Genomic DNA, 27,562 nt, shown 5'->3' on the forward strand with positions numbered 1-27,562 from the left:
TTACATGTTTTGGATGGCATAGGTCTTGATCTTTGAGTGATTTTGACCAGATTTTATACACATATACTACACATGTGTATGAGTAAGCTGTGTAAGTTTCAATGTGATATCTTGAAAAATTCCTGAGGTTTGGCAATTATAAAATCACAAAAAAATCCCATTTAATTATAATGGAGTGAAATTGTTGTCATGGACACCGTTCTCTCATTGCCACGTGGAACTTTTCTCTTTGCCATGTGGGACTTTTCTCTTTGTCACATGGGACTTTTTCTCTGCCTTTTGTGACTTTTCACCATGCAACCAACCAAAATGAGCAGAACTGGAAAAAGAAAGAGAAAATTAATTAATCCGTTCAATTTTGCACTCTCGAAGCTTGGTACTGAGGTGGTTTACCAATGGGGGGCCTTTTCATTATGGCTGGTGAGTGGTGACCCTCAAGTGTTACTGTAGAAGGCCCTCAGACAGAAGGTCTCATGAGGTCTATAGGGTCTAATGGGGTCTACAAGTGTCTTTGGGGTCTTAGTGTTATAAAGGGTCTCAAGGGTCTTATTGCGTCTTTGGATTATAGAGGGTCAAAGGAGTCTAAAGTGTTCAAAGAGGGTCTTATGGGTCTAGAAAGTCTAGGGGTCGAGGGATTTACAGGGTGTCAAGGTTTTCAGGAGTCCAGGGGGTCTAAAAGGTGCAAACAGTGGTTCCCAACTTTTTTGGCATCATTCCCCCTTTTAACCATGCTGTACACCTGTGGATCCCCTTCCTGTTTTGACACAATATTGTCAATGGACAATTTGCCCTGAGGTTGTGCAATGAACATGTGCACTGTTGCAATCGACTTTGATTTACTTACTTTTGTCATAATCCAAATGACCTAATTATTTTATCACAATCATCAATCACAAATAATTATCCATTCCTGATCAACCATTTAATTGGAGTGCTTGCTTGAGTGCTTATGCCACTTGCTGAGCGCCATATAGTCGATAGTGGTATCGCGCAACATCATTCTGAGCGAATCGTTCACTCACTGCAGACGCTTTTGCCACACCACATCATTCAGAGCGAGTGGTTCGTGCGTCATCTTGAGCGAGTGGTTCGTGCTCCATCACACTGAGCGAGTGGTTCATGCTCTGTCATCCTGAGAGAGTGCTTCATGCTCCATCATCCTGAGTGAGTGCTTCATGCTCCGTCATCCTGAGTGAGTGCTTTCATGCTCCATCATCCTGAGTGAGTGCTTCATGCTCCGTCATCCTGAGCGAGTGCTTCATGCTCCGTCATCCTGAGCGAGTGCTTTGTGCTCCATCCTCCATCATCCTGAGCAAGTGCTACGTGCTCCATCATCCTGAGTGAGTGGTTCATGTTCCATCGCCCTGAGCGAGTGGTTCCTGCTCCGTCATCCTGAGCGAGTGCTTCATGCTTCGTCATCCTGAGCGAGTGCTTCGTGATCCGTCATCCTGAGCGAGTGCTTCGTGATCCGTCATCCTGAGCGAGTGCTTTGTGATCGGTCATCCTGAGCGAGTGCTTCATGCTCCCTCTTCCTGAGAGTTTGTCTCCGGACAGGAGTTTGTCCCCGGATGTGTCTGGACGGGAGTTTTTTTTCGGATGGGAGTTTGTCTCCAGACGTGTCCAGGTGGGAGTTTATCTTCGGATGTGTCCGAGCAGTGTTTGTGTCTGGATGGCTTGGCTCCAGATGCGTCCGGCGGGTTTTGTCTCCGGACGTGTCCGGGCGGTGTTTGTCTCCGGGTTGTGTTTATAGTATGACCAGTAGAAAATGGATTTCAGACATTTAATTGTTTTGTTTCCATCTTCACTGTTATTCGATGCAGAATCATTTTGATGAGACGGTATGAATCATAATTAACACTCCACCTCACACTGTCTTCACTTCCCCCACCCCTCTTCACTCCCCCTCCCTCCTCTCTCCTTTCCCCTCCACCTCTTCACTCTCTCTCCCCCCTACCCCTCTCTCTCTGTACCCCTACCCTCTCTCTCTCTTCCCCCCTCCTCCCTCTCTTCCCCCCTCTTTTTCTCCACCCCCTTTAGTATTCATATCAGCGAAGCAATGGATGGTATTTGCTAATGTTGAATATTTAGCAAAATCATCAAAGTAATTAAATGTTATTTACATATGCGTCGCAAATTCAGATCATTAGAAAAATCAGACCCACCCTATTGTGTGTGTCTAAAATCTCTCATTGTTGCGAGCCTTGATTTTATGTTTTATACCTCCGTTTTCTGTCCAGATGTTCCCTTTTTGCACCACACGAGGCAATTTCCGCAAGTTTAGGCAGAAAAAAGTGGTATTGTCGTAACCGTTGAATTAACACCAGGTGGGTGACAGCCTTTTATCCTTCGAGGTTGGCAAATGATTTCCAGCGATCTGGTAATGGGAGGGTTGCATCAGCGGCAGAGCCGCACCCCCAGAAAATGATGCAGCCAAGCAGCCACAGGCTGCATACAAATAAATGAAAATAAATCAACAATGTCATGCAATCCATCATTGCAGTGGACATCAAATCCTTCTCCTTCTCCTTCTCCTTCTCCTCCTTCTTCTCCTCCTTCTTCTCCTCCTTCTTCTCCTCTGAAGGCTTGCTTTCTGACAATGACCTCTCTGACCATCAGGTCAGATTCAGACCAGGTTACTCTACCCTGGAAATATTGCTTCTGTTCTCCCAACAATGGATGGAGGCCCTTCATCTCAGACACAAGATCAGGGTTCTCTCGACATGTCTTGAGCTTTCGATACAACCTGGTACCCCATCTTGCTCTGCCAACTCTACAAATATGCCATCCAAGGCCAACTCCACGCTTGGCTTACTGGCTTCCTCCATTCTCGTAGCCAACGTCTGGCTCTCAATGGGATCCTCTCATCTCCTCTCCCTCTCAAGGCAGCGTTGTGGGCTCCATCCTATTCCTAATCTTTATCAACGATCTCTTTCACTCTCTGGAAAATCCTATTTCCTTGCTGATGACTCCACCCTCTGCCGTAATAGCTCCCATCCTTCAAATAGGCAGGCAGTAGCCTCTTCCCTCTCTGCAGACCTTGATAGAATTGCAAGCTGGTCAAATACTTAGAATATGTATTTCAATCCTGAGAAATCACACACACTCACTGTCTCTCCCTCTCCTATCTACTTTTTGAACAATCCTCTTAAGGAAGTTCAGTCACTCAAGCTCTTGGGTCTCACTATCAGCCATGATCTTTCTTGGGCAAACCACATCTCAAAGTTGCCTTCCAAAGGCAGTCGCCGACTTAGCATCCTCCATCATGCAAAATCCTTCCTTGGCACACTTGAACTCTTATCTCACTACAAGGCCTTCATCCACAGCTTGACGGAGTATTGCTCTCCCCTTTGAGTTGGTGTCCCTGTCTTACACCTTGCTCAGTTTTATGCCGTGGAAACCAAGGCCTTCAAGATCATTGGAATCTCCTGTGATGAAGCTGAGTCGATGAGCCGATCACTTTTCCGTCACAGACAGGTCGATGGTCTCTCTGTCTTCTTCAGCCTTACTTCTGGTATTGCATCCTCTGCTATTTCCATGTTCTCACTCGCCCCCAAAACCCCCTCCAGGTTTCTGCAGGATGCATGCTCTCCACCTTCAACTTCCTTCTGGTGAAATTAACAAAATCCAGAATTTCCGCTCACCTCCATCATTCGTTCCGCTTTTGTATGAAATATTAACTTCCACATTCTCTTCAATCTCTTTCTCCTTTTCTTCCCTTGCCTTGGCAGTGATATTCATGTCTTCTGCATGCTGTGAGCCAGAGGTGAATCGACGCCTTGGTCGGGCCTGGGGAGTCGTGGATTCACTTGATCATGGGGTGTGGTGCTATTAGTACCTATGCAGGAGGACAACAGTCTGAATGTTTAAGTCCTTGATGCTTCCAGTCTTGCTCTACGGATGTGAGACTCAGACTCTGACCAATGATCTGAGACGAAGACTGAACTCCTTCGGTACTATTGGTCTCTTCGGAGAATCATTGGCTATCGCTGGTCAGACTGTGTCCAACGAGCAGTTGCTGAGAGAGACTCAGATGAGATTTATTACTTGTATAGTCCGTAAGCATCAGCTGTGGCTGTCTAGACATGTGGCTCATATACCTGATCACACTCACGAGATTCTCTCAGCAAGGGAGCCTCATGAGTGGAGGAGGGCAACGGGCCAACCACGTGCCTCGTGGTTGCAGCAGGTTGATCGGCATCTCAAGGAGATGGGGATGGGCCAGGCATCTGTCTGGGGGATGGCCAGATGGAGGCCCTTGGAGCACAGGCAGAAAGTGGACATAGCAAAGTGCTGCTCCAACACATGCTCCCATACCGGACCTGACCTGACCTTCCCTCCAGGTTTTCAAAGCAGCTGTTCACCACAATCTGAAATCATTTCCCATCCAAAACCATGTTCATTTCTACCCCCATTAACTAACTCCAAGCCCACCTCTTTTCCACTTTCCTGGTTTCCTTCCTGAGAGTTTGTGTCTGTAATCATCTTGTCCACCCCGTGTCTTTCCCGAGGCTACGTTCTTCCTCATGTTCCTTATGTTTTAAGTCTATCTGTTTTGTCCCTCAACCCTGCTGTTCTGTCCCCCCCCCCTCTCCTTCTGTTGTTAGTTTTGTTCTGTTGCGTCCTGATCTGTTCTATGGTCTTGCTTCTCCACAAACCTCAACTATCAATAAAGCAGCAAGGAGTGGGCATGCAATCACGGAGCCCATGGCAGGAAAGGGTGGTCCTGAAGTTTGGAGGGCAGGCCAGAGGACCGGGGTGAATGAGGAGCTTTGGACAATGTAGGGAGAGTCACGGGGGCTGGTGCTCCACATGTACGGATAGTTGAAGCTGCACCTTCAGGAGAAAAACGCATATCTCACCTTACCACATCGTTCCTGCCATACACTGCACATTGCAAACAGCAATTGGCCTATGCTCCTGTGACCTGCATTTTCCAATTGTGTGCCATCCAAGACCTCGCTTGCCCAATTTTGCTTCATGTGAATCGGAATTGTCGTCGCCTTGTCAGGGTATATTTACTCTTCATTGTACATAAGTTTGTGTGCTCCCTCATTACCTCTGCCACCGAAGGTGAAGGAGGTTATGTTTTCACCCCTTTCTCTCTGTTTGTTTGTCTGTCTGTCTGTCTGTCTGTGTGTAGGATATCTCAAAAAAAGCTGTGGACAGATCCGGATGAAATTTGGTGGGAGGTTGGATGTGTGACAAGGACGACTGTTGAGATTTTGGTGAAGATCCGGATCCGGATCCGACTACTATAATTTTTTAGGTGATTTTTAAGTGACAGCCTGTCTGATACACAGTTCGACCTCCTTAAAAAGGTCAGTCTCGCCACGCACTCAGCCGCTCGGTGCACCGTGGCTGGATCCTGCAACTCTACGAGAGTTCGGACCTTGGGATCAGGAGGAGCGGCCATAAAAAAAAATTTGCCAGCTTATCCCACGCCTGTGCTGGTAGTTTCCTCTATGCAATCCTCACAGATTGGTATATATCCTAGGCCAGCCCCTGCAGCGTTTCACCAGGTTTTAGCTTACGATGCAGCAGCTGGGCCCGGACCAGGTCGCACCTTGCACCCGTCCCAAACCAATGGTTCAAGGCATTGCAAATGCTCTTACTTGTCCATATTCCCTCCTGGAACCACATTTAAATCATCTGTGGCTGGCCCTCGCAGTATCGCCACCAGATTCCCCATATGTTCCCGCTCCCCCCAACCATTAAGCTGAAACACGCATTCAAATTGCGTCAGGAAAGCCTCTGAACTCCTTCACCCATCAATATGTACAAGGGGGATGGTTTTTCCCGAGGCTCTTCTCCCCGACTCCTCCATGTCCAAATCCATCCCAGGGCCAAAACATACCCCCCCCCACCCCCAGCTGGGTATTCCATTTTGGAGCCTCTGGTGCCCAAATGTGGCTTGTGGTGAGGGTCCCCTGGGTCGCTTTAATTTCGTCCTGGAGATGCTTAACGGACTGACTCACCTCGTCTCGCAGACTCTGTTGGACCCGAACAACCTCTCCCTTGAGGGTATTGCACAAAGTGTTCAGCCACTCCTGTGACATCTCATCCATCCTTTCCCCAGTCAATTGTAGCCCCCATGGACCTCCATTGTTCCATTATACAGTTTTTTTCATTTTCTACCTCTTGTCGCCACCAGATTGTTGTTCCAAACCGCCACCCTGGCACTGAACACAACACCACTCTTCTGTTTGCTGCCCCATCCTGGCATCCACATTGCCACGATAGCCACTCAGGTCCTCATTTACTTTGTCAATTCTTTTCTTTGTTGACTCAATTTTTCCTTCCAACTTTTCCTCTATTCAGACAGCCTGGATTTTACCCTCTTCTATTTTCCCTACCATTTCTTCCCGTTTATGCTCAAAGTCTGATGCCATATTTTTCTCCATTTCCCCAAATTGAGTCTCCAATTTTGTCTTGAATTCTACCAGTCTGTCCTCCATTTGGTGTTCCATTCTTTTCTCTATTCTGTCAATTAGTTCTCCCAGTTCCTGTGTTATTCCCGTCTTAATTTCTTTCATTTGGTAAGTGATGCCTTTTATTTTCCCTTCAATTTTGCCTTCCAATCGTTCATTATTTCGTTAAGTCCTTCCATCAATAAATGAAACAAGTCCTAGTTGGACATCACACCCGCTCCCTGCATCTCGTTTTCTGCAATTGTGGAGGAGGGGGTCTGGCGCTAGGGACGGGGGAAGCTCCTACCCTATCCTCTTCAGCAAACTCTACCCCAACAAACTCAGTCACTACAACCCTCTCTACCTCGATGGTAGAAAGGTGATTGTTTAAATTCAGATTCCCAATTTTCCAAGCTCAATCCCCTCTGACATGAATTGTCATGGTCCCATGTGGCGGGGGGAGGGGGGAGGGGTTCGAAAAATCCCACTCCTATGACACCAATTGCCGTGTTCAAGCCATTAACACCAGCCTGGACAGATAGCCAGACGGTTTTAACTTGGAGGCGAACAGCCGAAATTCTTGGCAGTTACGGCACATGCGGGATGGAGACAGGGAAGGCGCTTTACCAGAACGGAAGCACACAGGTTTATTCTCGAATCCACAACAAACAAATATACACAAGGAAATTCAACAATAATGATTTCATAAACATAAATAAAGGGTGGTAATGAAAATAAATCAAAGCATGAGAGAATGAAAAGTGAGGTAAACTAAACCCAAATTTGAGACGTCTCCACTCAGTCACAAAAACAGACAAGGGGAAAGATAAAAAGAAAAGAAAATCCCCCCTTTATGCCGGCACTGAGCTTTGCGTCCAGATATGAACTTTAGGAGCCTGGTGTCGTCGAACTACGTATCCACCACTCGGGAAAACGCACCAAAATGGCGCAAAGTCACTCTCCGCAGCCACGTACTTGAGGAAATTCGTGCCGACGGCCTTCAATGCCAGGGGCCCACAAACCACCATGCAGTTTCTTCTCACGGTCGACATTGCCACACCCCTCCCTCTAAGTTCCAGGTCTGCACACACCAAATGGTGCCGCTTTTCTCCTTGATCATACAACAAGGTGAATGCCAAGGCTGGCAGATAAGAGACAAATAGGAGCGACCGCCAGCCCAGTCTTGGCTTTCTTCTTGGCCCAACCAAACTGACAATGGCTCGCGCCTTATTTCAGCACATGAACAAATTCAAACCAGCACTACAGCGGGAATCGGGCAGCTCTCTCATTGTGCCCAGAAGAGACAAGAAGGCCAACTGTTCTCTTTCAACCATTATCCCTCTCTCGAACCTTTTTCCCCTAACGTCACACTGACCAATCATCATCCTTGGGGGTATGGCCTGCCTGTTACGTTTCCTGGGAGGCAGGGTTTAATCTGCTGGTTATTGTTGTTGTTGTGAAACATGGTTCTTTATGGCAGGCCCCGTAAATGTATAAACGAGGAAGAGGTCATAGGGTGCAATCACATACTGGGAGAAACTAGCCTTAGACCCTACTTAGTTAACACAACACCACACCTGTGTAGTGACACATAAACAATCTTAAGCTCACAGTTTCCCCTACTTAAATTACATTCAGATGTCGCCTATTCGTCCACAGACCATGCTATACTATACAATCCTATCTTCACTATGGGATTCCTCCATCTACCCCCACAAACGTAACAATAATATGACCCTTCTTGCCTCTCCCACATGGAGTGTGTGTACTAGTATAGTAGTCCGGGAGCAAAAGGCAGATATTTTAGTGAAATTGGTTTTTCCGGATAAAGTTTTTTTTCTATCCTGTTTCTTGTAGCCTAGGGGTAGCTCTTCATGATTCAGGGGGGTGACCGTTCGTAACCCTTGGGCAATTTGCTATATTAACCCTTTTACGCCGGTTACACTCAAATGCGCCCCAAAATACTATTTTTTGCGATATCTTGTAAATAGCTGTGACCAAAAGTCATCACATTTATTTTCATCATTAGTATTCATAAGGCAAGTATTTTACAGCTGATTTGGACACAATTTGCCCAAACTTGATGATTATTAACCCTTTCCTGGCATTCCTAGGTGATCATATATACCCCAAACGTAGGCCTACATTTCCTGCTTCGATCTGTTTATCACCCATGCATATTAAGATGAAGTATTGGCTGAGAGACTTCATTAGTTAGTTAAACTGACAAAAGGTGGCACCATTGCATTGTTTCAGATATTAGAAGCACATGGCTGGGCACCACTCCCACTCTGCTGTGCAGGTTTGTCATGGAATAGGCTACCAGACTTCCAGTTGTCAAGCTTTATATGAAGTAGTTAGTACAATAGAATCTCCAGATTAAAATACTAGACAAATTCAGATTGTATAAATTTAGTTTTTCCGATGACAGTTATCAAAATGGGCATGACAGTTGTTGTTGGGTGCTGCTCTCTTTCAGCAGGGAACCGTATTAATAAATGTGAACCTTTGTACGGTACTAGTATTCAGGCACAGTTATAAAATGCTTTCTCCCAGGTTAGAATCTAATTTTTGACTTATTTATTTTCAGGGTTGACATTTTATGGAGTCCAATCAGGAAAGATGTTTCTTCCAGTGGAAGTTTCGCTGTGAAACGAAGAAAGACCCATTAATCACCACAACCGCTGTTCGAATAAGTACTATCATACGATGTAGCAAGATCTATGATGATGGTAAGCATTTTGACCTTCAGTAAGCATTGAACCAGAATAGTGAACTTACTATAAAATGCCATAAAACCTGTGTGTCCACATATACAAGCAGTAGACAAACAGATCGTTACAAACGGCAGAATGACAGATAAGCAGACTCTGCAATACCTCGGAATGTCACAAGATACTGCCATACTACTTTGCTGCCGGTCATGTCAATTGCGCGAGATATGGCCTCTACTACCTTCGCAGTATGGAGAAGCTCCCACCTCATGTTCAGACCCATTTCATGAGGAGTGAACACGTCACTCGACACATTCGTGGCATCTGGAATGGGATTTGGAGCAACCAGTTCATCGAGTCCACATTCATGAGGTACGGGCACAGCAGTGGGGGCATCATTGGCATCAAGCTCAAGGAGGAGACTCTTAAGGTTTGGGCACTTAGCCGCCACCTGTGTTGTAAGATTGAGACTGGTTTGGACGAGATGGAGGAGGATGGTGCAGATGGTTGCAGGCAAACGTCCCACAAGGAGGAATCCAAGGCGAGAATAGCTGCAGACACCAAAGACAGAGATGGGATCCGTCAGAAGCTGGCGACCTGCATTGATCCATTGAATCCCAGTGACCATCCCGACGAAATCGTGAATATAAGCAGTGGCAAGACTGGAGATTCCAGTGTGAATGTGCACAAGTTGGTTAGTATCGGAGAAGACCTGCTAGCAGAGCTTGAAAAGGTTGGCCCCAGGGTTTCTACGCCACCATAGCAAAAAAGATGAAAACTATGGCAGCAACAGCTAAGTCAGTACAAGTTGGCAGTTCAAGAGTGACTGATCTTGATGCCATCTATGTGAGAGTGATAGCTTTGTTGTCAAGTGATCGGGACATTGACGTGAGAGATGTAATATCACATGAACTTGTGCCCGTTCCAACGTCAATGTTCACTAAGGATGGAATGTGCACAGCAAAAGCGAAATCAGTACTCAAACGTTCAATACAGGTGGAGGTATCCAGTCGTCTCTCAGGATGTCCAGATGTGACAGTCATTGATGGCTCAGCTCTTCTATGGACAATTCATTGGCCAGCAAACGGTACCGTAGCAGACTATGTCTCAAATGTGAAGACACGGGTTGCTAGATACCTGAAGGACAGTGATGTCTACTTGATATTCGATAGGTACCATGATTTCAGCATAAAGTCGGTCACAAGAGATGGGAGAGAAACAGGAGTAAGCCGCACCCACCAACTGCACCTGACAACAAAGCTTCCAGCGCAAAAGGTTGTCTTGTCTTCTGTGGACAATAAGAAGCAACTCATCAAAATCATCTGCGACGAACTGGCTCGAGATAGGTTGTTCCACACCAGTAGCACCAGGAATCACAAGTTGGTAATCGCAGGAGAAAACCCTTGCCCAGTTCAAATGTCCAATGAAGACATAAGCATAAGACATGACCTTGAGACATCCCAGGAAGAGGCTGATATCATTATTGTACAACAGGCGTTGAAATGTGCAAGCGAGGCCAGCAAACTGTCAGTCTTGTCAGATGACACGGCTGTCTTCGTGCTCCTTGTCCACTTTTACAAGAAGGCCAATCTCACCCTCCAACTTACCATTGAATCCCCAAGTAAAGAGAAGACCATTGTGGACATAAAGCAGACGGTGGTAAAACATGACAAAATTGTTAATGAACTTCTCTCTGCCCATGCTCTTTCAGGATGTGACACAGTTGCTTGCTACTTTGGGCTAGTGAAGGGCTGTGTACTTAAAACACTGAAGGCTGGCTATGAGTTATTGGCTGTAGGTGACATTGAAGCACCATTCACAGCTGTAATGGAACAGGCCACAACCTTCATCTCTGTATGCTATGGTATGAAAAAAGCCAAAGACATGTCTGAGACAAGATTGCTTGTCTGGGGTAAAAAGAATGGGAAGGGTCACACATCATCACCCAAACTGTGCACCCTGCCACCGACAAAGGAGGCTTTCACAGAAAATATCAAGAGGGCTCACTATCAGGCAATCTTATGGCGAATGCTTGAAACTAGCCATCCACCGGCACTGGACCCTGAGGAATATGGATGGATGAGAGATGTCAAGAACAAGTCGCTGTCACCAATGACAGTCCCAGATGATGTGAAACTGGCCCCAGAATATGTTCTTGAAATGATCAGGTGTGGTTGAAAAAGTGAAAGTCCCTGTAATTCGAGAAGGTGTGGTTGTCAAGTCAGAGGTCTGCCTTGCACAATTTTCTGTGCCTGTTATGCAGTTGGCTGCTCACGTGTGCAGTAGCAAGGTTTGAGGAGATTGGGGAAGCAACTCGTAGAAGCAGATTATTATATTTGTTTGTTTCACGAATTTAATTGATCTTACGGTAGGTCAAACTAAACACAGTGAGTGTCTAACCCAGTCTATTTTGCATCAATGTCAGCAGGTCTGAAAGCAAGAGATGACGTTAAAATCCCATGCCATAATTTTGAAGTGGTTTTTGTGCAATAATGCGTCAAAGACCCCTGTTGTCTGTAGATGTTCAAATGTTTTGTGCTGGGTAAAATAAGTCAGGAAAGGGTTAATATTGAGTCTTAAGTCATTATTCTATCTTTTAAGTTGTTTTTGGTTACATAATTTGTGAATAATCATAGACACAAGTAAATGTGATGATGTTGGTTGGGTTCATTGCAATAAATTGTGAAAAAAACCTGATTTTTTTTTCATTATTTATGCATTTATGGCACAAAAGGGTTAATATAGCAATTTGCCCAAGGGTTGCAAACGGTCACCCCCCCCCCCCGAATCATGAAGAGCTACCCCAAGGCTATAAGAAACAGCAAAGAAAAAAACTTTATCCGGCAAAACCAGGTTCACCCCCACTGCTCCCGGACTAATGTACAGATTTAATGGTTTATATGTTAATATAAAAACTTTTTCCCTTTTTTCTATTGTCCGTGGAGCGCTTTGGATTCTTGCCCCATTATACGTTCTTACATATTATGGTTCAGGATCTTCAAGTTTTCCTGAATCAGCTGCAGAGATTGGGTTCGGACATGTTGTTGTGGATGGCTTCGCATCTTGCCATTTTGGGGAAATTAAAAGTTGGACAGATTTGACCTGTTATAACGAGAACATTGACTTTCCATGTAGGTATGGAATTGTTAGATTCCTGTAGCTGGGTCAGAATTTGCCTCTTGTTATCCTGGCAAAACCAGTGAATCATATCGATTACAGCATTGAACTCCTTGCCCAACTGTGTCTGCGGACGTCCTCCTGCAGTTGGGTCACTTCTTATTAGGTTGGTGGCAGGATTTGCACTCCGGCCACCGTAAAACCCTTCATTCCGCAAAACGCAAAAACGCAAAAAAATCTGAAAACCCACTCCGTGGGAGTACCTCCTGTGCAGCTTCCCTTCGCAGGGCAGCTCACCGGATGACGGGATTGGGGCAAAGCCTTCGGGACCCCCAATCTTTGATAGGAGGGAAACCACGGGGTAACATCCCTGGGTCAGATTGCGGGAGAGTGTGTCGGAGTGGTGCTGAGGTGTCGTCCACCAGACGGCGGTCTCCTTGGGTTAACCTGAGGCGGTCCCTTCGGGTGGGTGCCTGGAATGTCCTATTCCTAAGAGAGGATGATCACCTGTCTCTGTTATCATCTGAGCTCAAGCGTTTGGACATCAGGATTGCAGCTCTCTCTGAGGTTCAGAGACCAGATTGCGGGGAGATAATGGTGGGTGGTTACACCTACTATTGGTCTGGTCGCTCTGATGGTTACCATACCCAAGGAGTTGCTGTAGCTGTGTCCAATAAGCTGACCCCAATGATAATTGAGGTAACACCGGTCAACGAGCGTATTATGAGATTAAGGATTCGTCACTCCTTAGGTGTCATTTCCCTGGTCTCCGTTTATGCTCCGACTGAGGCGAGTGATCTCACCGTGAAGGATGCATTCTACGCCACACTCGAGTCTGTGGTTGATCAGTGCCCCAGACGAGATACACTTCTAGTCTTGGGGGATTTCAATGCATCGACTGGAACTGATAGGAACGGTTATGAGGTGTGTGTTGGTCCCCATGGGTCAGGAACTATGAACCAGAATGGCACTAAGTTCCTTGACTTTGCAAGAAGTCGAGGACTTAGGGTGGCTGGTTCATGGTTTCAGCGCCCACAAGCTCATCGCTGGACTTGGTATTCCAACGCTGGCGGTGTGGCAAAGGAGATTGACCATGTCCTCATTGACGGTCGTTGGAGGATGATCCAGAACTGCAGGGTCTACCGGAGTGCTCAGTTCCTCAATACTGACCACAGGCTTGTTGTAGCAACTCTAAAGCTGCACCTTAAATCCTGGAGAATGGTACCATCCCAGCCGAGGCTGGATGTTGCCAAGCTCAGGGATGAGAGAGTAGCTGAGGAGTTTGCGAACAGGCTGAGTGGACACTTGGGGGTCTGGGTGCTTTGGGGGGTCCTGAAGAGTTGTGGAGCGCCTTCAAGACCACCGTCCTTGATGTTGCCGGTGGATGCCTTGGAGCTCACCGCAGGGCAAAGAAGAATTTTGTCTCTCAAGGGACACTGGATACCATTGACCAGAGTCGCAGGGCCAGGCTGAATGGCAGAGCTGAGCTGTTCAGGGAGCTGAGGCGTAAAACTGTACGTGCACTGAGGGTGGACAAGGAGGCCTATGTGCGAGGAATCTGTGAGGGGTAGAGCATCACCTGTGGACAGGTGATTCTCGTCCCGCTTACAGGGGAATTCGCGCATTACGTTCATCCAAGCCCATCCCTCGGAGCACTACAGTTCGAGCAGAGAGTGGTAGGCTCTTGACAGAGGAGTCTGAAGTGAAGGCCCGCTGGGCCGGTTACTTTGAGCGGTTGTACCAGGCTGATCCCCCAACTGTCGAGTTGGACGTCAAGGGTGTTACAATCCCTGTTGCTGACCCTCGAATAAACTGTGGTCCACCTACGCTTGTGGAAACACGGGCTGCGGTGAACCAGTTGAAACGGGGCAAAGCTCCAGGGATCTGTGGCATCCATGCCGAACTTCTCAAGGCTGGTGGAAATGCTGCACTCGTGTCGTTGCATGCAGTTTTGTGCTCTGCCTGGAACACAGGCATCATCCCAACTGACTGGAAGAGGGGCCTTGTTGTCCCTCTCTGGAAAGGGAAGGGTGATCGCCAAGACTGCAACAACTACCGAGGGGTGACGCTGCTCTCAGTGCCGGGCAAGGTCTTTGCTCGGATAATTCTCGATAGGGTTCGCCACCATCTGCTTGAGCACCAGCGTCCAGAGCAGTCAGGCTTTACACCAAAGAGGTCAACGATTGACCCTATCCTTGCACTTCGTGTCCTCACCGAACGCAGACGAGAGTTTCGGCAGGGGCTGCTTGCAGCCTATGTTGATCTCTGTAAAGCGTTCGATTCAGTGAATCGGGATGTCCTCTGGAGGATTCTTGGTCTTCGTGGGGTGCCACCAAAACTGATCGATCTGATGTCTGAACTCTACTCTGGTACTGAGAGTGCTGTGAAGTGTGGTGGTACCATCTCTGACTTATTTCCAGTTGTTACTGGAGTTCGTCAGGGATGTGTACTTGCCCCCACACTTTTCAGCACTTGTATGGACTGGATTCTAGGGAGGATGTCGGAGAGATCAAGTTGCGGTGCGTCATTTGGGAATGTCAAGATCTCGGACCTTGACTTTGCAGATGATGCAGTCATCTTTGCGGAGACTTTAGACATCCTCTTGGGGGCCCTCGAGGTGCTGAATGAGGAGTCGGAGCCGTTGGGATTACGGGTTTCTTGGGTCAAAACTAAGATCCAGGCTTTCGGTGACATCTTGGATGCTGCTGTCCTGTCTGTGTCTGTTTGTGGTGAGGATGTTGAGGTCGTGGAGAGATTCACTTACCTTGGCAGTGATATTCATGTCTCTGCTGGCTGTGAGTCAGAGGTCAATAGACGTCTGGGTCGGGCCTGGGGAGTCATGGATTCACTGGATCATGGGGTGTGGCGCTGCCGGTACCTGTGCGGGAGGACGAAAGTCCGAATCTTCAGGTCCTTGGTACTTCCAGTCTTGCTCTATGGGTGCGAGACTTGGACTCTGACCAAGGATCTGAGACGGAGACTTAATTCCTTTGGTACCAGGTCTCTTCGGAGAATCCTTGGCTATCGCTGGTCGGATTTTGTGTCCAACGAGCGGTTGCTGAGAGAGACTCGGATGAGATTTGTTACCTGCATAGTCCGTGAGCGTCAGTTGCGGCTGTATGGACATGTGGCTCGTTTTCCTGACTCTGATCCTGCTCACCAGATTCTCTCAGCGAGGGAGTCTCATGAGTGGAGGAGGCCAGTGGGTCGACCACGTGCCTCATGGTTGCAACAGGTTGACCATTATCTCAAGGAGATGGGGATGGGCCTGGCATCTGCCTGGGGGATGGCCAGACGGAGGCCCCTGGAGTACCGGCGGAAAGTGGACGCAGCGACGTGCTGTTCTGGCACATGCTCCCATACCTGACCTGACCTGACTCCTTGAGAAACCTCTTATCTGAGGGAACACAAGCATCCTGTTCATGATGCTTGGAGGAAACTAGAGGGCCTCATGAGTAGTTTTCAACTCTGACAATGATGCGATTTGAATTCTCATCTTTTCTGCATTGGTTGCTCCACAACAAGTCCACCAGATTTCTGCACAACCTACCACGTTTCTGAAAATGGTATCTTGTATTGCCGTCGGGTTCAGCCCAGAAACACGGTGTTGGCTTACCATCCATCTTTGCATCACATTTCCAAAAACATTGATGGTGGACAAAGCAGTTCAGATCGATTCCTGCTGGTCTTATTGCAGATGATTTGTCCTGACCCTTTGACTTGATAAACTGTTTAAATTTCATATTGTTTTCATCTTTATTTTTCATCTTCTTTTGTACGTGGATAAATCGATACGTGGTAATAATTGGTGAGTAAAGTACAGCGAAGCCTGGTGTTGGCTTTGCGGACAAGATAGAATAGATAGATGGCAATTAGGATCTTAAGGTCTTGAGTTTGAGCCTCTGTCGTTCCGTTAACATAACACCAGGTGGCTTGTTTCAGCATGTCATCCTTCTGAGGTCAGCGAAATGAGCAAGTGGCGAGCCGTCCATCATTGTGCCCTCGAGCCAAGGAAAACTGCATCAGCAGCCCTGCGAGAATGAATACGTGAAAACAGTTCTTCTTCTTCTTTTTTACGTCTTCTTCTTCTTCGTCTATTTTTGTTAGTCTTCTTCTTCTTCTTCTTCGTATTCTTCTTCTTCTTCTTCTTCGTCGTCTCCGTTTATGCACCACGTTATTATATACGAACAGAGTACCCGCCCCACGTGCGATCTTACTCAATGCATGCAACGCGTTCTTCTGACGCATACCTTTATTTGGGCGGTGTAACGGCAACAGACAGCTCTGTATTGGGGGGGAAAAAAACAACAACTCGGTTACGTGCATGAAGCAAAAGCATACCTACTGTTTCATAATGTTACAATCTTCCATTACATTCTTTATAATGTTACATTAATTCATGTAAAAAGGTCGTTAAAAATTAAAATGTACGACTTTGGCTTATAATATTGCAGTAAACGGGGTCTGTGGACCTTGGAGTTGTTTGAGGGTCGGATCTGCAGTCTTCTGATTAGCTTCGGTTGCCCACCGCTAGTCAAAATTCTCTCTTTGGGACGGAAAGAAAAAAAAAAAAGCAACAACAACAACAACAGCATCAACGTCGGTTGGAGTCGTCACGTGACGTCACGTTGTTGTGTGTGCCTTGTGGTGTGTGGCGTTCCGGAACTGACAGGAGTGTTCGCCATGGATTACGAGTATGAAGAAGACAAACTGTGAGTTTGGCATTCACACTTGACCCTCATCGTCGCTCTTCCTCTTTCTTCCTGTTCGGATTGCGCACTATTTATGGGCCCTCGTTCGCCATGGTTTGCGGTGACTGGCTTCCGGTACTGTGATGGGTGACGTGCCATTGCCATTGCCGTTGCCGTTGCCATTGCCATTGCCATTGCCATTGCCGTTGCCGTTGCCGTTGCCATTGCCATTGCGCTCAACTCCGGAGCATGGAGTGTGATTAGTGTTGCCCCTTGACTCTTTGAGTTTGAGCTGTTTTAAAATATTGGTTTCAGGCCTACAGTGGATTGATTGTGTCAACTCAAAATCGATGATATATTTGAGATTTTTATTGAAGTTTGCTGTTGCAGTTCGTTTTCAGATTAGCTTAGCAAGGGGGGGGGGGATGTGGAAGTAGGTGTGCATTTGGGGACAAGTGACCACGATATAGTGCGAGCAAGGGTTTGTTAAGAGGTGCAGTTGGGGAGGACGGATTAAAACGATGGTATTTTAAATTGAGCAGATTTTAGAATGAATGAGGACAATGATGGGTGCTTATGGACGAGGTCAGCCTCGCAGGAGGGTAATCTGATTGGGCAGAGTACGGAGTAAATATATTCCACTTTGGAGCAAATCTCGAGGTAGAAAGAGGATCAGGTTGGTTGAGAATGGAGGTTAAGAGTAATATCCAACACCAAATCCTCAGCGCCCTCTCCTCAAAACGAAGTCCTCACATCCCCACTTGCAACCCCATAAACCCTCAACTCCCCCCCCCCCCCAAACCCTACAGCTGGCCGAAAGCCACTATTACAAGTACTAACAAGAAAAAGAGCAATCAGAGGTTGCAGACCCTTGCCAGGACTTGTTTTGTGTAGTTTTGTGTGGTGTTTATGTACTGGTGTGTTACGTAATTAATTAGAGACATAACTAGAACTGCCACTTTATAACTGCTGGCAGTGATGACCGGGTTCCAAGATGTCCCGCTTTGATGCAACCCCACTTTGATCGGACACCTGACCCTGACCCGTAACGTTTATTATTATTCAATTTAATTTAGAATGAGATTAAAATAAATTCAATTATAATCGAATGGAAGACCAAATAGGAACAGTACTACATTGGAGTAATCGGAAGGAACCCAAACAAGCAAAAAGCAAATGTGAAGTCATCAAGAGGAACCTGGATAGGATTTGCTTTGCAGCTGCTAACCTCGACCCTCAAATCCATCCAGGCACAGCCAAGTGAGTCTTATAAAAAAAAAAACCCAGATCAAATAATTATATAATTCTGGTTGCCAGACCATGTGTTCGATCAGGTTGAAATTTAAAACATATATTCCCCATCACTACTAGTTATTAATTGTGAAAACTCATATTGATCGATGAAGCGGTTCAAGAGAAAGTTTTTATTTTTTTTTATTTTTTTATTTTTTATTTTTTTTCAGGATTTTTTTCTCAATCCAATATGTTTCCCAGACCATGTGACTTATCATTTATTTGTGAGCAAACTGATATCACTAAGGCTTGGGGAACATGTTTGTAAAGTTTCCCCTCGATCCGTCCAGCTGTTCTGGCGAAGATTTTTAAAATGGGTTTTCGAGTAAATTCAAAATGGCTGCCCAACCATGTGACCTATGATGTCATAGGTGTGAACGTTTTGTTCGTCATGGATAGGTTGTCATACTTGTAAAGTTTTGCCTCGATCTGTTCAACCATCTCGGAGAAGAAGATTTTTGGAGGTTTTATTATTATTATTATTATTATTTTTAAATATGGCTGCCGAACCACGTGACCAGCGATATCATCAATTTTTTTTCTGTGGAACAATTTTTTTTTCTCATACTAGATGACCCTAAAATTTTCTCCAAAGATTTGCTCCACTAGATTTGCTCTCAAGGTCATCAATAGATGACCCTAAAAATTTTTCATACTGATCGTATGTAGTGTTCTACGTGTGCAATTATGACGTCATAATGAAGGCACCCATGACATCATTAAAAAAAATCGCACTTATTCCCCATGAGGAGCACTTGCTATGTGCCAAGTTTCAATTTTTTCCTTGATGTGGTTTCATAGATACAGAGGTCTAAAGTGTTTTGCTTTTTTCCAACATGACCTGTCACACCACGTGACCTATGACATCATAATTATCATTAAAAGATTCTACATGAGTAGTTTCTCCAATGGTGAAAGTTTCGGCTCAATCCAATAAACATTGCAGAGAAAAACACGAAAATTCTGAGTGTAATTTTGGGGGATACAAAACGGTGAAGAACAGACAGGTGGGTGAGTGTAACCTTCCGGAGCAACAGAGTGAGACGGTGAGATTTTCCACGATTGAAGGACGGGTTCCATTTGTCCGACCAACGTCTAATCGTCTCCAGATCAAACTGCAGTTTGTCCAAAACAGCCGTAATTTCAGCCTCTGTCAGCCAATATGTGGTCGCTTTTATAGGATCCACTTTGGTGAGAATGTCTTCAAGATGAATAGTGAGAATCTCTAGTTTTGGGGGATACTAAAATTATGGTGAGGTTTGATGTGGGGGTTTGGAGAAAAAAAAAATCAGGGTAGATCACTTGATCTCCATTTGCTTGAGAGTTGCAACCCAACCACCAAGAGTTGTATTTGTATTTGTATTTGTATAAATATTTTCACCAAATTAACTGACAAGTTCCTTTTTTAATTTGCGGTCCATGAACTTCCTGAAACGTATACTCTAACTCTAATCGGAAATAGTTATAGCACCTGCTTACGTCAATAGGAGACCCTGAAGAGCGAAGAGAAAAAGAACTGATATTTTGTGAAATAAGTTGTGTTATAGTTATTAAGAGCAAATATCCTTGTTTGTGTTTTTTCTTCATTAACTGTGAATGTAAAAACTGCTGTATCAATGAAATTTAACACTTCATCAAATGGAAGGGCACTCGGTAGACCCACCTGGATCCAGATTTGAATCTTCACTGAAATTGAATCAATTCTTCCTCGTCACACACTCAACCTGCTCACCAAGTTTCGTCCGAATCCGTCCAAAACTTTTTGAGATATCATGCTATATATCATTTTGGCCCGATCTCTCAATGGTGAAGAAGCACTTAAAAATTCTAGTATCCTGATCCAGATTCTGACCAAAGTCTAATCAATTCGCCCTTGTCACAAACCAAACCTGCCCGCCAAATTTCATCCAAATACATCCACAACTTTTTGAGATATCCTGAACACAAACAAACATACAGGGGTGAAACATAACGTCCACCTTTGGTGGGCGGAGGTAATAAGCCTGGTGTTTGCTCAACCCTTTGAATCCTGAGCTCGTTGGACTTTTGGCTCCTTCACCTTGGGCTCCCTGGTGAAAAATCTGGCAGCTCGAGTATATGGAGGTTTGAAAAGCGGCTGGTAAAACGGCCGCTAAGGTTCAAAGGGTTAATGGTTAATGTGGCTGGCTTAAGATTTTAGGGGCTTGAGTTCAAGCATGTGTTGTGCTGTTAAATATCACAAAGTGAGTTAATGAAACCAGCTGCCACTGGCTGGCTGCATATAAAATAATGAAACCACTTTACAAACACCGGTAAACTAAAGGGTTCTGATTCACAGGCTGCTTTTAGTCACTGAAGCGCAGTAAGCATCCTTTTCGTGGCGAGTGTCCATTCATTTTTCAAAATAACATTAATGAATGCCCCATTGCTTTGGGTTATGTGGGACCTTCTTTCAAGTTTCTGTGCAGCAGTTTGTTTTCATATTCCCAGCATGAAATGTACACAAACCAGCAATCACAACTCGTATACAGATTTCTTTGACAGTAAAAAAAACATTGAAAATTTATCATGTAAAACGTGTGTGAAATGAGATTAATTTTCAGCCCTCGGGGTTTGTTATCCCAACGGCCTTTAAATGTGTCTTTTTCCTGATTTCAAATGAAAATACAGTACGTCAAATCGGCTTTCAGAAACTATCTCGATTGGTTCTTGAGCTCAGATACTGAGGTATGACACTTTGAGTGAGAAGGATGAAGGACATGTGTCAACACTGACACCTTTTGAAGGATCATTTTTCAGCAAGAATGAAACCAATGATACTAAAATTTGGTATGGAAGAATGTTTCAAGAACACCTTTTTCAGCATACCACTTTATAAAGGTGGAAGCATGAGAGAACCCATAATTTCCATTTTCTGTGTTGATTTTTAATGTGAAATGATCAAAATGTTTTTTTACTTGTGAAAATCGTAGATTTCTCGAGTATATTGGTTGGTCTTGTGCGTTATTCTGTCTGTCTGTTTGTATGGCAATCGCCTACAGGTCACAATTTTAAACCGAACTTCACAAAACTTACCCACATGGTGGAGTAGAGTTCATCATAAGCACGAAGCCTATTGTTTTTGAGGTCAACATAGGCCAGATTTCTAAAATTGACAATTTTCATCCGATTGACTTGAAATTTGATGAGGAGTTGCATATTTGGTCATTAAATTCAACCACAAATTATTTTTGAGGTCAAATTTGTTTTATGAATTTCGCAAGTATCGTGCTCCGCACGACGTCTTTTTTTTTGTTTTGTTTGCTTTTTAACTTCCAACTCAATTTCTCGTGGTAGTTTACTGATAGGGTTTGCTTCTCCAGCTTTCTTTGAAATGCCTTTTTGTGTCTTTCTCTTTATTGCATTTGATGACCATTAGATGATGTACTCTAAGCCTGCAGCAGCTTTTGCTGTTTGGGTCATTCCATGTCAAATCATCAAAGAATCTGCCGTCATCTCTCATGTTTTTGTAAAACTTTGGGAACCATTTGGGACCCATGAAAAACGGCAAGAACTCAAATATTTTTGCTAACAGCCTCTTAATTAGTGAGATACAGACTAACGAACTTTGGACGAATTAGCACGACGTCGCGAATTCAAATGGCCATATCTCTAAAAGTATAACACCTAGAGAGCTGGTTTTGGTGTCATTTGAAAGGTATTTTCATGCCCTATGAATTTGTCTGGGCAACATTTTCCTACCTCCAACCACAAAAAAGTTATCACAAAATATAAACTTCAATCGTGAATCCCCAAAAAATGTATCCTTCAAATTTCCTCAAATTCATCCCAGAGGTACCTTATGATGTCAATAATGTACATGTACATATGGCATATAGGTTCGAAAATCAGCATTTGTAATGTATTATACAATCAATAAGTGAGTTCAAGTACACAGTGTTCACTAACCTGACTTAGGCTTTCAATTTCCTCTTCAATGCAGCAACAGCAGCACTTGTTTCTTCCCCTCAGGCCCAGTTGAAAATGAAAGTATATGATACTTCAAAGCAATTGATGGTCGTTCCCTGTGTTCCCTGTCATGGCTAGGTTAGAATGATTGTATAATACATTACAAATGCTGATTTTCGAACCTATATGCCATACGTACATGTACATTATTGCTCATATCTCAGAAACTATTGGAGTGCCCATCACAAAACTTATGTGGAAGCTTCTTGACATCATAAGGTACCTCTGGGATGAATTTGAGGAAATTTGAAGGATACATTTTTTGGGGATTCACGATTGAAGTTTATATTTTGTGATAACTTTTTTTGTGGTTGGAGGTAGGAAAATGTTGCTCAGACAAATTCATAGGGCATGAAAATACCTTCAAAATGACACCAAAACCAGCTCTCTAGGTGTTATACTTTTAGAGATATGGCCATTTGAATTCCCGACATCGTGCTAGTTAGTCCAAAGTTCGTTAGTCTGTATCTCACTAATTAAGAGGCTGTTAGCAAAAATATTTGAGTTCTTGCCGTTTTTCATGGGTCCCAATTGATTCCCAAAGGTTTACAAAAATCTGAGAGATGACGGCAGATTCTTTGATGATTTGACATGGAATGACCCGTTTGTGGTTCACAAAAAGACCCTGAAAGTTTTGAAGAAAAAGCACTTTGGAGGTACATTTGTTTTTGGTTGTGTATGCACCAGAAATTAGCAAACGTGATGTTGTAAAATTTTAAATACATGGCTGTTTTATTACAATGTGAATATTGTTGTGGGGATGTAAATAAGGGGGAATGGGTATAAAATACACTCGTTATACCATTAGTACATGTTTAGCATAAGTGTGTGGTTTCTGTGTTAAAACGATAGAGCACTTATCAAAATTTGTTTAGGAGATGGTAATCATGACCCATCCCTACCGTAATGTGTCTGCAAGCTTCCCCACCGTTCTCCCTCATTAAGTCTTTCAATCATTCCCGCTGACGTAATCTGCCTCCTTGTTTCTTTAAACTGAACTGCTTTATAACTCGCTCTGCAAGCCCCGAAGATTCTCGTCCTTCTTGTATGTCGGGTACCACAACAGAGTTGCAGTATTCTGGTGTAGACCTCACAATGGTCTTGTAGAGTTGAAGAATTCCTTTCTGTTTTAGAGCTGAGAAGGATATTTTAATGATTCTCAGCTTCTCAGCTCTCTTGACAGCATCAGCAGCATGAGAACTGAAGGTTGCACTTGTATCGAATGGAATGCCCAGGTCTTTTTCCTCTTAACCCCTCCTTGAATTCCTTCTGCCCTGAATCATCTGACATAAGAGTATGTGGATCTGATTTTTCCTCCCACTGTGGAATACTTTGAATTTATTTCTCTTGTTGAATGGTAATTGGCATGTTCTAGACCATTCAATGACAGCATCCATGTCTTTTTGAAGCGCTTCAGCATCATCTTGACAGGCAACAACTCTGTATAACTTGGTGTCATCGGCAAAGAGCCTCAGATTTGAATGGACATCCTCTGAGAGATCGTTGATGAAGAGGATGAACAATACTGGTCCCAGTACACTTCCTTGTGGAATGCGACTTAGAACATCCACACTGTGCAATAACTTTTGTCTCCCTTCAACTTTTTGTGATGGCCCAGTCAAGTACTCCTCCATCCAATTTAGTAGACATCCTTCAATTCCATACGACTCAAGTTTACGAAGAAGGCGCTGGTGTGCCAAACTGTCGAAGGCCTTGTCGACAATTAATCGAAGTCCATGCAGTCAATATTGTGTCACCCTGTCAAGATCTCTTGTCCATTCCTCAAGAACCTCCAGTAGTTGGGTTGCACTCGCTCTTCCACTGCAAAATCCATGCTGCTCTGTACTTAGTCAATCATTTTTGTCCATGTGTTTTATCAGGGCTTTTCGAATGATCTTCTCCATTAACTTGTACACCATGGAGGTCAGGATTACTGATCTGTAGTTAAATGGATTAGACTTCTTACCCTTCTTGAAAATTGGCACTGCAGCAGCTTGTTTGACTCCATGACTTTGGTACACCTTCCTCCCTTGAGCGTTTTCTGAAGATCTTCCGAAGAGGTTCACAAATTTCTTCATGGGTTTCTCATAGAACGCGTGAATGCATCCCATGTGGTCCTGAAGGCTTGTTGATGTCCATGTGTGCAAGAAGGTAGTCAATGTGACTTTACATTTTTCTTTCCTTTTTTTTGTCCAGTATATATATATATATATATATATATATATATATATATATATATGTTGTTGTTGTTCGTCTTTCGGCTGCTCCCGTTAGGGGTCGCCACTGCGGATCATCCGTTATGATCCGCATACTGATTTGGCACAGGTTTTACGCCGGATGCCCTTCCTGCCGCAACCCTGGTCGCCTCTTATGACACAGGGATAAGGATTGGGTTTCGCCATGATTCCGGGCTGCCCTACACCTTCTCATAGCACGGCCCATTGTAGAGCTCCCGTCCTCAAGCGATCCTCAAACCCAAGCCTCCGAGTAGCCGGATTACAGGCGCACGCCACTACACCCGATATATATATATATATATATATATATATATATATATATATATATATATATATATATATATATATATATATATATATATATATATATATATATATATATATATATATATATATATATATATATATATATATATATATATATATATATATATATATATATATATATATATATATATATATATATATATATATATATATATATATATATATATGCAAACCCCTTCCTCAAGCACAATCGACCCTGAGCCTTGGCATGTGTCTGGTTTTTATTTCGAGACAACCGCTCATTTCCGGTCACGTGCTGGTGCTCGAGGTCAAATGGAGTGCTTTTAGGTCATCTCTACCGAGCTGACCCAATAAAGCCGGACCAAATGTACATCCGTCGTCAATTTTTCTTTCCGATCTTGATGAAACTTAGTATGTGGGTAGAGGTATTGCAGTGTTGCAGAACGATATAACTTTTGTCTGGGTTCAAGGTCAGGGTCAAGGTCACGAGGTCACGTAAGTTATAAAAATCGCCATTTTCAAAACCTATCTAGTCTGCCATTCTGCAAGATAATCGGCAACTGTTTATTGATTATGATAGTAAAAAATATTATCTTGCATCTAACCAGACAGATTTTTGAATTTCCGTCCCATTTGGCCGCCACGGAACCTGGAAGATGGTCAAAAACGCCTCCCGGTACAAAGAAAACTTTTTACTTCCGATCTTGATGAAATTTGGTATGTGGGTAGAGGTCGATGAGTGATACCCAACGACATATTTTTTTCCCGGATTCGAGGTCAGGGTCAAGGTCACGAGGTCAGGGTCAAGGTCACGAGGTCACGAAAGTTGTGAAAGTTGCCATTTTCAAAACCTATCTCATCTGTCATTTTAGGAAATATCTGGCAACGGTTCATCGATTATGATATTAAAAAAAACATTATAGAGATGACCGTCACCTCCACACGGGGGTAATTTTTTATTTTATTTTGCAAAACCAAAAAAATAGAAAATAATAAAAAACAAACATCAAATCACATCATTGAAGGGGTGTTCTGCTATTTTTTTTTGTTTTTACTTCCACGTGATCTAGTGTTGTATGTGTGTTTATACACCTTGTCAAGGCTCGTATGAGAGCTAACACAACACATGGCAAGGGGGACATGAGACAAGAAGGGTGTGGGAAGGACAAAACAGTGAAGAACAGAGACATTAGGAGATCTGTGGAAGGGAGAGGGATGGGGCAGGGAACACGGGGTATACAAGATGGACACGACAGGGAATTTGAAGGAGGTGGGTTTGAGGTGGATTAACGGAGGGAGAAATGATCGAGGAGTTGGATGGGGAACGATAAGAGGTGGTGTTGAACAGCTGTTTTGAAGACCTGGAGGGAAGAATGGGATTGAACAGAGTGAGGGAGTTTATTCCAAAGGTGGGAAAAAAGAGGAATGAAAGAGTGAAGGTGAGCAGTGATTCGTGATTTTGGTAGTTTTACCAGAAGGGGGTTGTTGGCAGACCTTGAGCGCCCTGCGGAAATATGGTGGGGACAAATTGCAGACCGCGGGGGGGGGGGGGGGAGACCGGAGAGGAGACGGTGGAAGACAGAAAGACAACCGACCTGCCTGCGGTGAGAGAGTGAGAGGCCCAAAGACTCAGCCTCATCGGAGGAGATGCCAATGATCTGAAATGCCTTGGTTTCCACAGCGTGAAGCCAAGAAAGGTGAGAGGCAGGAGCACCAGGCCAGAGGGGAGAGCAGTACTCCATCAGATTGCGGACGAAAGCTTTGTATGTGGTCAGGAGCTCAGGTGGTCCAAGGAAGGACTTTGCATGACAGAGGATCCCCAGTCAGTGACCGGCTTTGGAGGCCAGATTGGAAATGTGGCTTTCCCAGGAAAGATCATGGCAGATAGTGAGACCCAAAAGCTTGAAAGAAAGGACTTCTTCCAGAGGATTGTTGAGAAAGTAGATTGGGGGGAGGTTCCAAACGTTCCTTTTGGAGAGATATCGTGAGTGTGAGATTTGTCAGGATTGAAAGACATATTCCACGTGTTGGACCAGTTTGTTATTTTGCCCAAATCTGCAGAGGGCGAACAAGCTGCTGCTTGCCGGTCTGAAGGATGACAGATGGTACGGCAGAGGGTGGAGTCATCAGCAAAGAGATAAAGTGGCTTTTCCAGAGAGTCGGAGAGATCATTGATAAAAACCAGTAAAAGAACAGGACCCAGAACGCTGCCTTGAGGAACTCCAGCCTGGACAGGAAGAGAGGATGAAAGAACTCCATTTAGGGCCACACATTGGCTGCGACGGGAGAGTAAGTCAGCAAGCTATGAGTAGAGATGGCCTTGGATACCATAAGAAGAGAGTTTGGTGAGCATGGCAGGGTGCCAGACCGTGTCAAAAGCACGTGATATGTCTCGGGATATGGCTCTGATTTCATGTCCGGCATTGAGGACTTCCATCCATTGTTGGGAGAGCAGAAACAGCATATCTCGGCTCGAGTGACCTGATCTGAAACCAAATTGATGATCGGAAATCAAGCCCTTGGAGAAGAGGAAGGATTTAATGTCTGAAGCGATGATGGATTCCATCACCTTGCTGATGATTGGGAGAAGGCCGATTCGTCTGAAGTTGCAGGAATCTGTTTTTGCACCTTTTTTATGCAGGGCGGTAATGTTTGCTGATTTCCAAGCAGATGCATATGACCTTAAGCAAATGAGAGGGTGAATAGAACAGAGAGAGGGTGAGCAAGAGTGGAGTGTGTCGTTTGTTAGATGTGGTGTCTCGGACCCAGGTCCCTTCAAAATCAAATTTATGGCCAGATTGCAGGCAATGACTGCGATGACTGACTGC

The 27,562-nt window shown here is 44.6% G+C and overlaps 3 protein-coding genes and 1 pseudogene across 4 annotated transcripts in view; 2 read left to right on the plus strand and 2 right to left on the minus strand.

Moving 5' to 3' along the window:
• LOC147034689 (uncharacterized) overlaps positions 1-10,094 on the plus strand; it is a 17,785-nt gene extending 7,691 nt beyond the window's left edge. The window contains exon 2 of the mRNA XM_085887208.1: positions 8,998-10,094. Within this exon, the coding sequence (XP_085743334.1) occupies positions 9,372-9,884 (513 nt within the window). The 5' untranslated portion in view covers positions 8,998-9,371 and the 3' untranslated portion in view covers positions 9,885-10,094. The remainder of the gene's footprint in view (positions 1-8,997) is intronic.
• C1H22orf23 (chromosome 1 C22orf23 homolog) overlaps positions 1-16,831 on the minus strand; it is a 105,011-nt gene extending 88,180 nt beyond the window's left edge. For both annotated transcript variants that reach the window (XM_085887165.1, XM_085887150.1), the window contains exons 1-2: positions 16,711-16,831; positions 16,489-16,522 (exon numbers count right to left, since the gene is read on the minus strand). The gene's annotated coding sequence lies outside the window, so the exon portion shown is untranslated. The remainder of the gene's footprint in view (positions 1-16,488; positions 16,523-16,710) is intronic.
• Positions 4,632-6,533, minus strand: LOC147034690 (uncharacterized; annotated as a pseudogene).
• The window catches only part of PICK1 (protein interacting with PRKCA 1), a 103,810-nt gene continuing 93,047 nt past the window's right edge, over positions 16,800-27,562 (plus strand). The window contains exon 1 of the mRNA XM_085887144.1: positions 16,800-16,950. Within this exon, the coding sequence (XP_085743270.1) occupies positions 16,922-16,950 (29 nt within the window). The 5' untranslated portion in view covers positions 16,800-16,921. The remainder of the gene's footprint in view (positions 16,951-27,562) is intronic.

Source organism: Eptatretus burgeri, chromosome 1 (assembly GCF_056783735.1).
Source record: "Eptatretus burgeri isolate ZD-2024b chromosome 1, Ebu_testis_v1, whole genome shotgun sequence".
Lineage (NCBI taxonomy): Eukaryota > Metazoa > Chordata > Myxini > Myxiniformes > Myxinidae > Eptatretus > Eptatretus burgeri.